Source organism: Nicotiana tomentosiformis, chromosome 1 (genome assembly GCF_000390325.3).
Source record: "Nicotiana tomentosiformis chromosome 1, ASM39032v3, whole genome shotgun sequence".
Classification (NCBI taxonomy): Eukaryota; Viridiplantae; Streptophyta; class Magnoliopsida; order Solanales; family Solanaceae; genus Nicotiana; species Nicotiana tomentosiformis.
In genome coordinates this window covers 24,054,042-24,066,140 of record NC_090812.1, presented here as the reverse complement: position 1 = coordinate 24,066,140, position 12,099 = coordinate 24,054,042, and the positions used below count along the sequence as shown (strand labels likewise).

General features: G+C 33.9%; 1 protein-coding gene and 1 pseudogene across 2 annotated transcripts; both read right to left on the bottom strand.

Moving 5' to 3' along the window:
* Nucleotides 1-4,330: 4,330 nt before the first annotated feature.
* LOC104098477 (uncharacterized) lies at nucleotides 4,331-11,933 on the bottom strand. 2 transcript variants are annotated; one of them, XM_009605221.4, is made up of 8 exons: nucleotides 11,811-11,933; nucleotides 11,474-11,614; nucleotides 11,180-11,374; nucleotides 9,763-9,836; nucleotides 6,898-7,047; nucleotides 6,217-6,502; nucleotides 5,051-5,284; nucleotides 4,331-4,967 (listed from the first exon to the last, which is right to left on the bottom strand). In XM_009605221.4, the coding sequence occupies exons 3-8, from the start codon at nucleotides 11,324-11,326 to the stop codon at nucleotides 4,599-4,601; spliced, it is 1,260 nt and encodes a 419-aa protein (XP_009603516.1). In that variant the 5' UTR covers nucleotides 11,327-11,374; nucleotides 11,474-11,614; nucleotides 11,811-11,933; the 3' UTR covers nucleotides 4,331-4,598. The 2 variants fall into 2 exon arrangements, with proteins under 2 accessions (XP_009603516.1, XP_009603517.1); XM_009605222.4 differs by lacking the exon at nucleotides 11,811-11,933 and having other exon boundaries at nucleotides 11,180-11,368; nucleotides 11,474-11,613.
* On the bottom strand, nucleotides 5,930-5,994 carry LOC117277292 (U6 spliceosomal RNA; annotated as a pseudogene).
* Nucleotides 11,934-12,099: the final 166 nt, after the last annotated feature.

The window sequence follows — 12,099 nt, the reverse complement described above, 5'->3', positions numbered from 1 at the left end:
AATGAAATATAGTATGTTTACATACTTAAAAAGTAACTGGAGAAAAATCAATTAGTCAGCAGAGAACTTCCCATTTATTTTTTCTCCTTCAGTACTATAGTAGAAACACACCCAATTTACTACTACATAAATCCCAAATAAACCAAAAGAATACTAAAAATAAATATATAAAAAAGGTCCACCCTACCAGAAACAAGAAGATGAACACCCAGTAGTATAACAATTATTACTGGAATTGTGAAGTCGGCGAAAAACCCTTCTTCTTCTATAGCCAAAGATGCCATATTTGAGCCTCAACCAAACCAATTTTCTGATTTTTCTTGCTGATTTGAGCTTTACCCATATCACCCTTTTCACTCTAAAGAAAGAATTTTTCATCTTCTCAGTAACACTCTGCTTCCTGCTAAATTGATAGCTTCTCAAAAAAAGCTGCCTCTTTTCTAAATCAGTGTATCCTGTTTCTGTTCTGAACATGTTTACGGCCCCATAAGATATCTGTTTTACAACCATATTGTCCATATTATACATATACAGATATACTGGTCTTCTGTATATATATATGTTAAGAGAGAAATAGGAGTTTAATTTGCAGTGGGAGAAAGAATTACAGGGTAGTGGTATATAATGGCCGTGATATATAGGTGAAGAGAGAGGGTTAGTTGGAGTATGAATGCTCTCTATATTTTAGGCCATGCTCTGTATTAATTAATTTAATGCCATCGTGGGGATGTGCCTACATTTTAAATGTAATCGACTTTTTTTTTCTTTCTCTCCTTTTATTTTTTGTTTTGCATTGAATTTTTAACAAGTGATTTTCTTTTTAAATAATGGTGGCATATTTTGAATCGGCTTAGAATCTCCACAAAAATTCGATTTGATATCTGCTTTAGCTCTTATTAAGTGTCTGATAATATTATTTATCAAAATTTAAACAAATGAAAAATCACCTTTTGTTTTTTTACTAGAATTTGAACCCTAATATTACATTTTTTTCGTCTATTTCATTACCCTTTAGGTTGTGCCTTAGGTGCTACACAAGGAAAATTTCGATCAAATTAGTCTTCGTTTTCCCTTTTTTTTATTACTATATTTTGCCCCCTGCTTTTAAGTTGTCACGTGAATTTGTGGGTGTCGTGAGAAATTAGATCAAGTTTTGGAGAGAGAATCACGTGACTTGGAAGGGGTTTTTTTTGGTTAGTTTTTGCATGTTTGGCAATTTAAGCAGTTAGGAATTAGGATCTGTTTTTTATATTTGAGACGTGGGATAACTCACCCACGTCAGTTATTTTTGATTTCTTGATTTTGCACTTTCTTCTTTTTCCTTTTTGGAATTTTCGGGAAAAATGTAAAAATTTGATTATATATTTTCCTTGTTTTGATTTATTGCAAGAGTAATGTAAGCATGATAGGATCTTCTCCCATTTAATTTTCTTCATTCATCATTTATTCAAGCATGCAATTTGAGGATGTCACACGATTTTTCTAGTATTTATATTTGTTAGACAATAAATGGTCTACTCTTCCAAATTAAGTCTCTAGTTTCTTTTTTATCTGATATTATATTTAAACTTTGTTTTTTGTGGATAAATTCTTTATTTTTCGATTTAAGAACGAATAAATATATCGTGTTATTTATTTTCAATAACTCGAAGTACATATGCCAGCAAATTAAGATCTCCCCTCGTATTATAATAATGCAAATCCAGATTGCCCTAATTGTTTGCGCTAAAGACGTTAAAGAATTAAACAGGAAATGAATTTTACTAGATTAGAAAAAATCGAATTTAGTTTATGATACTAGTTTTTACTAGATAACCAAATTTTACTTACAAAGCTCAAGCATTACGTGCAGAATTCCAGACATAAAGCTCCCAAACTATATCATATACGATAAAGTTTTACAAAGTTTATCTCAAATAATTAGCGGTATAAAGTATAAACCAAACCACATAATTGAATCCTATAAATGTCTTTTATCAAGTCAATTGTAAATTACATAGTCATAGAGCTTTAGATAATCCAATTATGATAAGAAGACGAATCTTAAGGAACAATCAGAGACAAAGGGATTCCTTAAACCCACTGAACTCCTAAGTTTCTTACAAAAATAATCTTACATAAAGATAAGGCGGCGCCAGGAAATGTCATTAATTATCTTAATACGAATCACATAGATATTCAAGAAAGAAAGGTTGGAAAAATAAAGAAGTCAAACGTTAGCAATGAAAATAAATCACAGAATTCAGATTTTATCATAATAGGTGTAACGAATCCCTTACATTTGTGTATGTCTTCCAATACAAGTATTTACAGCAAACAAATTACTTACTTCTACACCAAGAATTGCAGGCGCCACTTACCCTAAATTATTGGAGTATAGCTAAAGAGAGAAAAACTATCAAAATAATGATTCATCTTCTATTAATTTCTAATTTATCTCCACCTTTATACTATAAACAAACCGGCATTTATCCATAATAATTATTTTACCATATAAGCTACATGCTGTTCCGTTCTCAACTTCTAAGAATATCTTCTTCAATTAAATTCACGTACTTTAATATAAAAATATCCATAATTTTCTTGATGTTCCCAGTTGTGTTTTAAATTAAAAGACATCATAGTTTGTTGATCCTAAACCTGAGCAAGCACTTCATGCATAGTCCTCCAACCCTTAATTATTACCATCCACATTGGCCATTAATTTGAAGAATCAAGATTGAGATTAACTTAATTATATCTATTAATAAAATCTAATTATAATAAGAGTGTTGAGATCTCAAGTTAGAGCTTCCTTAAGCGTGAACCATACGATTGCGAATTAAAAGTTATAAAAAGAAGATATCTTGAGTTATTCATTAATATTGCAAGCGACGACTAATTGAACAATCACAAGTAGGAGGATAATCATGTAATGATTTTATTCTAGTGTTATAGCTAGTTTAATTTGTTTGTCAGTCTTTTGTTCAACCAAAAAGCAAGGTGATTTATTTGTCCCAAGTGTAGAAAAACACCACGCCACAACAATCGAAGATACATAAAATACTTTCATAATCTTTTCTCGTGCTAGAGTGGTATCTTCTAACTTACTTTTTTCACAAAAATAATATATCTTTGATTTGAAGTCCTGTACAGAACCAAATAAATAAAACAGATAAATCCTCTTGAATAGATACGCGGAATGAAACTGTTGGTCAAACAAAGAGAACGAGGGAAACAAAAATGACCGATCACATTTAAAATATGTCTTTTCCTTCCTTCCCTTTTTGTTTTTTTTCCCTTATCTTATTTCACCTAAAAAAACCAAAATGTTTCGTGATTTCCCACCTTATAAAATGGCCCATCATAGATGTGAAAATAAAATAAAATATATATATATATATATATATATATAAAACTGATGAACAATATTTTTGATATATGGCAACTACAAAAACAAAGGGACAACGCTTAATTCAGTGTTATGTAATAACGCGTTGCGAGACCTCCAACAGACGTGTTTGGCTGCACCTACTTACAGACATTAAAATAGCACATAAAAGGCGTGGGCAGAACGCTCAAGTATATATATGGCGTTTGTTTTATATTAATCATGTTTCTAATGGCGTATGTTTTATTTTAATCATGTTTCTGATGGCATAGGTTTTATATTAATCACGTTTCTGAAAAGTTTTTTGTACATGCCTCACACCTTTCACGTACTCCGTTTCAATTTAGATGTTATAGTTTGACTTTAAGAAAGAAAAATAAGACTTTTAAAATATGTGGTTCTAAAAGATAAGGGGTAAAAGTTTTGTAAGGTCATGTATAAAAGCTTTTCATTAAGGGTAAAACGGATAAAATGAATAGTTTAAAATTAAATTATTTCCAAATGGACTAATAAGGATAGTATATCATTTAAACTTAAACGGAGGGAGTATCAATTAGGGCATGCCTAACATTAAAATGAATAAAGTGCAGTAATAAAGTTCTTAGACTTGGTGAAGTAAACATTTTAATCCATGTTCTTTTACTGTTTAATGATATCCACATCTGTTTTTTAAAAGAGAATTTGTTGGAATTAAAAATTCTCAAAATTTCACCTTCAAAAAATTCATCTCCTTAAGATAAAAGAACCCTTTTAAGTTTTAAGTATTGCTTGCGTTGACAACCAATAGAAGCTAATCATTACTACACAAGTTCGCATCCACAGATCTAATGACCAAGACCAACACTGTTAAGTCAACCAACAGGAGCTAATCATTCAGATATTTAACTAAAAAACAAAAATGTGAATGGAAAATATAGAAGGCGTAACATCGGCTTTCTATAAACACAACCTCCAGCAAACTCCAATAAAAGTTCCCTTAGTAATATATAATGAGCTAGAGTTAAATCATTCGAGTGCAAACATAACTGAGGTTTCTCTAATTACACTACATATGGAAATAGGATCAAACAATAAAAAAGAAATGGCTGAAAACTAGCTTTGCCTACATTTACAGACTAAGTTACAACTCTGAGCTCCATAGCAACACAATCTGGATCGCTAGTGCACATCTAATTCCCAACAAAAAATAAAGAAAAATTCACACACGGATGAAAATCCAATGTCATTATCATCTTGTCCCAGAATTGGCTGCAGGTACCTTAGATGGATAATTTGAAATGTCTACGTCAATCAGTGATAGGTCATAGGGCGCTGAAACATTATTTGATGCATCCATAAGCAGCGAGCAATTCATTGCTTCGGATTTCCCTGTCTGGTGTCCTGCACCAGGATTTTGTGGATTGTTGTTATTAGCAGAGGGAGAGAGACTAGATAATTGTACATCTTCCTGTTTGTTTCCAAATATGTGCTTATTTTTCCTAACAGTATCCATCTCTGGGCCAGTTGGGACGAATGTCCTTGCCCTGTACTTAGTTGCACCCCCCTCTTCACCATCACCATGATTATAGAGAACATAATCATGATAAGTAGGAGCGAACTGCATCCATGGTAGAACATAGAATCTGTTAGGACACGAGTAAAAATACAGCACAGGGGAAAATGAGCAAGTGACTGTCTTACCTGGTGGACCGTGTCATGGTAAAAGTCATTTAGCATAAGGGCATGTCCAAGGCTAGCAGTAAAACCACGAGAAGGACCAATGTTTGCACCAGCATATTCCTTATATGGGAAGGCATAAAGATGAGCAAAAGCTGCAATAAGCATCTCAACACAAATTATAAAATTCTGAAATTCAGCAGCTTCCTCGGTATCTTTAATAAGTCTAGATTTTGCAGCAAGAAACACCAGAACACCCTGGGAGAGGAAGTTAAGAAGAATCATGAAAACTTGACACATAATTCAATGCAAAAATGTAATTCAAAAAACAAGAGCCAGCCAATTGCTATTATTTCAGTAAAAGCTCTGTTATACAGCATCACATAACAAAAATTAAAGGCAGATAAAGATAAGATAGTCCATCTTTCAGCTAGTTGAACCCCATTAAAAAAATATGACCAATTTAGATATATCAATAAGGCAGCATCACTTCAACAGCAAGCAAATTACCACATCTTAACTAAACAGGTAAAAACTATTTGTTCCTCCCTGTTTAGATTTGGCTTGAAAGGAGAAAATGTTGAAGTGTGTCAAAATTACGTCAAGTCACCTTTTTAGCTCAACTTGTGAACCAAAAAAAACAAATAGCTCAACTTGTGAACCAAAAACCAAAAAAAAATGAAGATCAAGGCATATAGCTGGTTCACAGAAAACAAAAGATTTTAGGTATAGAACAGTTTTACCCACGTGTATCAATTAGCACCTTGTAAGAACAACAATTCTTCAGCTTGTTATAATGAGTCAAATAACTGCCAATCTCTACTAGGACCAAACAATTAACTACAAGTAACATTGGTATAGCGCAAGCTGACCTTGACAGCAACATCATGAAAAAGTTATTTGTGCACAGGGGCCATACTAATCTTCTCCATATCGTTCCAATTTTATCTGATTTCCCCATAGGGCAAATGTTATAAAAAATTATTATTATATTTTTTGTGTTAACAGAATCAATTAGTAATAAAAGCACCAAATTATGCCGCAATTATGAAAGCAAAAAAAGTTTAATAGTTTTAAAAAGGGAACAATTTTGCTTACTTAGCACTAAAGGGAAAAATAGGATGTAACTAAGCAAACCAGGTGAGTGAAAATATATGATTCCAAATCAAAATTAGGAAAAAAAAACATACCTGCCAGTATGTAAGGAATACGACAGATTTTATAATGATAAACTTCGGAACTGGATTAAATGGCCGGAGCAAATCTTTGCATGCCACGTAAAACAAAGCCAAGGCATAAAGTGCCATCGAGTATGAGATAGTATATATAATTGTGAGGTAGAGGTACGACTGCATTGGACTGAAATTTCCATCCTCGTATTTTCCTTTTGCATAAAGTATGATTGTAACTGCCACTAATATGGGCTTGAGAATCACAAACTGCAAACATCCCTGCTTGCACCTTCGAATAAAGCGCCTGAGTTTCTTGAACATTATCAGAAATACAGTTCAAACAAAAAATAAACAAGAGACCTAAAGTCAATACATGAAATTAATTAACTACATTGCAACATGGAAACCTACATAGTTGAAATGTAAAACATGGTAATAATAATTTGGTCACAGAAATCAAGGGAATCGTAAATTCAACAGCACCAAGACTATTCAAAATATCCATTGAAACTTTTTTCAGTCATCTCAAATTCAAGTGAAGAAACGCACTGCAACCAATCATATAACCATCAATATGAGTCTCCTACATAGAGGTGTGAGTAATATATAAATTTTAAGAATGGTTCATGCTGGAGAATCCTCAAGGAGTTGCTCGTAATTGACAAAATAAAAAAAGCTCTACGCATAAGCGCAACTTACCCATCCAAAGGAAGTGGAGGAAAGCAGCAGGTCATCAGACACCAATTTGGCTTTAGAACTCGGCCACTCAAACTTAGAACAACAGACCCTGGGCCGCCAACCCATGCCAGGCACAGTGATAGAAAATTATATATGACCCAAGCCTCGTATCTGAAATTAAAAGTAAATATTCACAAATTAATGAAAAGATCTCACCATAAGAGATGTCTAAACATAAGCATATGAAAGATGCAAACTCATGCAAATGCAAACTTAATGATTGATCTTAAGAAATATATGTTGTGTCAATTTACTAGCACAGAGATTAAAAAAGAAAAGGTTGAACTTTTTCCGGCATATTTGAGAGACTTAAAACTTAATGATTGATTTTAAGACCAGAAATGTGTACAAGTTAGGAGTATTGTTAGAAGATGTCAAATAAAAAAAAGCAAAGCTATTAAAACAGGTTGTGTTGGGACATTTACATCACATCAAGTGTTTGACAAGAATCCTTTTTGCTCGTTTACAGATTTGTAAATCAGTATAGAGAAACGTGTGAGGTGTAAATTACCTTCGGTATTATTGAATAACGGAATGAAAATTGTCTAAATCATGTCAAATGGATACAGAGGTGCCATCCAACAATCCCAACTAATATGGGATTGGGGTGCAGTTCTTGCAAATTAACAATTGTCTGCCCTCTAAATCACTAAGAAAAAAAAAATTAGTTGTCACTAGCACATAGATCACATGAGATATGTCCCCCAATTACTTTTCTTCCATTCCAACACAAACCCTCATCTACATGGCTACTTAACAAATTGCTAAGACCCTCCATCAAAATAAAACCGACTTCAAATATCTACATCACTGAGGTTCTCCATCGAATTTCTGGCTTCTTCCACCCACGTCGCCGATATTTCCCATGTCGGAACCATGTATATACCTCATGCAGCTACGTCGATTGTGGCTGGAACCGACTTTTTCATCCATCTCACATAATCTAGCCCACCACAAATGCAATTTGTGCCTTGTCTCTACATCTAGCTCCATAATCCTCCACAATTGTCACCAATGATCTTAAAGCATTTTCCACCACAGATGTAGTTGACGACCACAAAGTGTAGTCCACAGATGCTTAACCTATAAATTCCTACTTGCTAAATGCCGCTACTGATGCCCAGCAGTCAAACAACAGTTTTTTTTTATGAAGTACGTTTTAAAGTTAAATAACAGTTTGTGCCTCCTCTAATGTCGTTCTCCCGCATTAAATATATGAGCCTCCTCTTCTATTTCAGACAACTTTAGACAGCAAGAAAAACATTCTCTCCATCCTATTTTTGCACAAAGATGGTTCATTCAGATGTCTCATTGTTATATACTAGGCTTAAGTTATTTTGTGAATCAAAACTTTAGCAATAACTGCAATCATAAACAATACTGCAATAGAAAAATAGGCCAGGTAACACAGAGGACCGCTCTAAAAAGGAACTAAAAACTCGGAATATGTTGAAGATTGATGTCTGAGAATTGTGGTGATCTAAAGAGGTTGGGTTAGACAGCTTGAAAGTTTTCAGAACTTGAAGAGATGGTCTAGTTGGATGAGGTCAGTATGACAGAGGAAGTGTAGTTTTCCGAAATTCTTGAACAGAAAGTCTAGGTGGATGATGATGATCGCAGAAGATGCCTATGTCATAACTGAGGTTGGTTGGATAAAGGTTCCTTGTGGGTCTTTAAGTAAATCTTAAACTTTCAGCTAAGAGTCTCCTCTCCCCGAAAAGGTCTCTCTCCGAATAGTTTTCACTATATTGATTCTTAGACATCCGGGACATCTGTATCTCAGGGTTTGGATATTTCAGTCGATCTTCAGTCAGAGGGATATCACCTATTATAACTTGCAATTATTTTACAATCTCAGCAAGTGTATGTCAACAATGTTTTACGCCGTTTGACAAATTTTAAGGCTTCCTTCGACATTCTTCAAGGTTCTAGGTTTGATATGCTTCAAGCTTCTTCTTTTTTTGGGGGGGTGAAGTAAGTAGGATATCATTAACAAAGGCATCAAGAAGATGCAAGGATTACAAAAGAAGGAAATTCTCAGCCCACAAAAAGACGAAAAAGACTAACAATAAGCTTCTTTGGTTTTTTTGACTTAACAAATCAGTATTCAGTAGCAGTCCACAAATTGAGTAATTAACTTGACAGTTCAATAATCTTTGGTGTATGAATGACATATCAGAATACATCCGTGCATTAGTGGTTGAACGAAGCATGGAGTGATCTTTATTCTTCAATTTATAGAAGAATACAGCATTGTGCAATTAACCGATGTAACTTCAAATCTTCAATCTATACATATTTTTTGCAAAGGTAATATTGCACATATAAAGCAAAAATGCAAGTATAGACACGTATACCAAGTCAAGCAACTCGACTGGAAGATGCGTATCCATATTTCATAAAATCTCTAGCGCACTGGAAGCTCAACAATTTTGCATGCAGTCGAGCTCAACAGTGGCATCCAGTCCCCATTTAGCATAGGATAAAACAACAGAGTTTTTGACATAAAGCAATCTCATTGAACCCACAAAACTTTTGACTATAACCCATCTACGATGATGCAAAGCTTTAAAGGTCGACATAGAAACACAATCGTAAAAAAGGATATTTTTAAGAATAAATACATGTTTCTTCACACGACAAAGCCCTCTCATGAAAACTACCATTCCATCTGTATTCATGATTGCTACTTATTGCATGAGTTTAGAACACAGAGGGAAAAAACAGGGTACCATTCCATGGAGCAAACAATGAGCAGTCATATTATAATACCACCATCAAGAAAAAGAATTACACCACGAAAATACAAACTTGAACAATACTTACATTTCACGAATGGAATTGAAATAGATGGCACTCTCATTTAGGATGAGTGACAAGAATGACGTTAGTGCATAAACCTGTCAAGGAAACAAGAAGAATTTTAAAAAATAAAAGAGTTGGAACATAGCTATAAATTTCGCACAATGTAATATACAGCCCAGAGTCAAGCTAGTTTTGAAAACATATTTGTCATGGTCATACATACAAAATTTGCATTCCCATGTTATTAACAAAAATTAACACCATAACAACCAGACTAAAGCAAATATACCTGATTTCAAGTTCCATAAAGATTCATAACTCTAATATTCACCTACCTGTTGGGGTACATTCAATGCATGTGTTTTCTTTAATTTAGTTTTACTTAGTATTATCTAAAACAAAAAATTATAAAATTCTACTAGGATTGTGAAAATTGCAGTTGAAAAATGTAACCATCATTGTGAAAATAGTCTAGAACGCAGGGTTTTTTATTTATTAGTCAATGGCAAACTGTTGACAGGAGTCATAGGACAATTGCACATTTGAACACCACATCCAGATTTTAACCTCCAGTCATAGACAACTTTGAAACTAGTTCTTCCATTAATGGACAAAGATCTATAAACTTAACAGCATTAAGTGTCAATGAATTTGAAATCCCTACATGCACATATTTCCTCCTACTTCTGTTTTTAACAAATACCACAGTTTCTATATCTTCTACACCAGCTTGCCCAGATTAAACTCACCAACTTTCCAATTTAGTTCCTGTCAAAATTTGTGGACATCCTACCTCCAGTGGGATTACAATTCTTTTAAGTTTTATCTAATATCAACAAAACGGCAGTATGAACCCGTTCAAAAATCAACTTGATCCCTACTTCTGGACCTACAAAATTTTAAATACAATGAGGTCTATTGGTCAAGCCGAGCGTCTATCGTTAACAACCTATCTACTTTCATTAATTAGGGGTAAGGTCTGTACACACTACCCTCCCCATACCCCACTTGGTGGGATTATACTGGGTTTGTTGTTGTTATAGTAATGAGGTCTATTGGTCATCTTATACCTACATACAGCCAAATGAATTAACTTGCAGCTGTTTAGTCAACTTTTTTAAGAATTGTTTTTGAAAAGAAGTGCATGCTGCAGGCAAAAGGAAAATATGTTTAGATAGTTGTAATTTTTGAAGATTATGAGTATTTAGTGAGTAGAAGAACTACTCAAACCACGTCGTCAAAGAAAAACATTTTTTTTTTGGATAACCTTGGTATCAAAGCCCAAATTCTTAAAATCTTTTTTTGCAAAAACTTCTTTAGAAAACATAAACAAACAAGTTTTGATTATGCAGATGATCAAATACAGTAAGTAGTCTAGAATATTACATTTGCAGGTTTGACGGGGAAGAAGAATAAAGGCCAAGAGAGAGAGACTCACAGGAACCATAAAGATGATGCGGACAATGTATCGTTGATAAGTAGGCTCAGTGTAATTCAAAAGGTGTCTGTATATGTGCAAAAGCGCCAGTCCAATAGCACCAACGGTGCAAGGCAATGCAATGAGGATATAGTATATCGGCGCCATTTGTTCGGCAAGCTACCAACAATCAAACATAAACACCCTTCTCTGAAACTTCAGAAATATAACCAAATCAGTACCATTGAAACAATTTATGAAATAAATAGATAAATAAATCCAACAAAATAGGGGGAAAAACAAGAATTCACTTACAGAACTAAAGAAAGAGCTCAAAACCCCCTATAGCTGAGAACTTCTTTCCTTCACCAAATAGAAGAAACTGTTGCTACAATTCAAGACTTGGGCTTGTTTAACTTTAATTGGGAGTACACCGACCTCGGGGCTCAGGAAACCCTAATTAAATACAAATGTTAAGATTTAACATATCAATCAATGTGTAATTCTATAAAAATGTACATAATTCATTTAATGATCAAAGAAATTAAACAAAACTTCAAATTCTAACTGGGGTTTTCCCTATATAAAAAAGAGAATGGATATGTTCGCGAAATATTTAAAGAAAATCAGAAATGGGTAAAGCAATACTCACCTTATCGATGCAATCGGGGGGGGGAAAGATATTAAAGAAGTGCGCAAAACTGGGTCATTGGGGAATTGTCGGAGAAAGTGAAAGTTCAATGAAGACGATGGAACTATATAGATCTGCGATTTAATAAATCAAAAGAAAAAAAAAGGTTTGGCCAAAGCGCTGTAAGTGAATTGTGGGGGCTTGTGGGACAAGGGGGAGCAATAATGGCGGCTTCAGGGAGAGACGTATTTTATTTGCTGGAATGGGAAAACAGATATCGCTTCAACAAAACTTGCCAGCAAAGGATAAA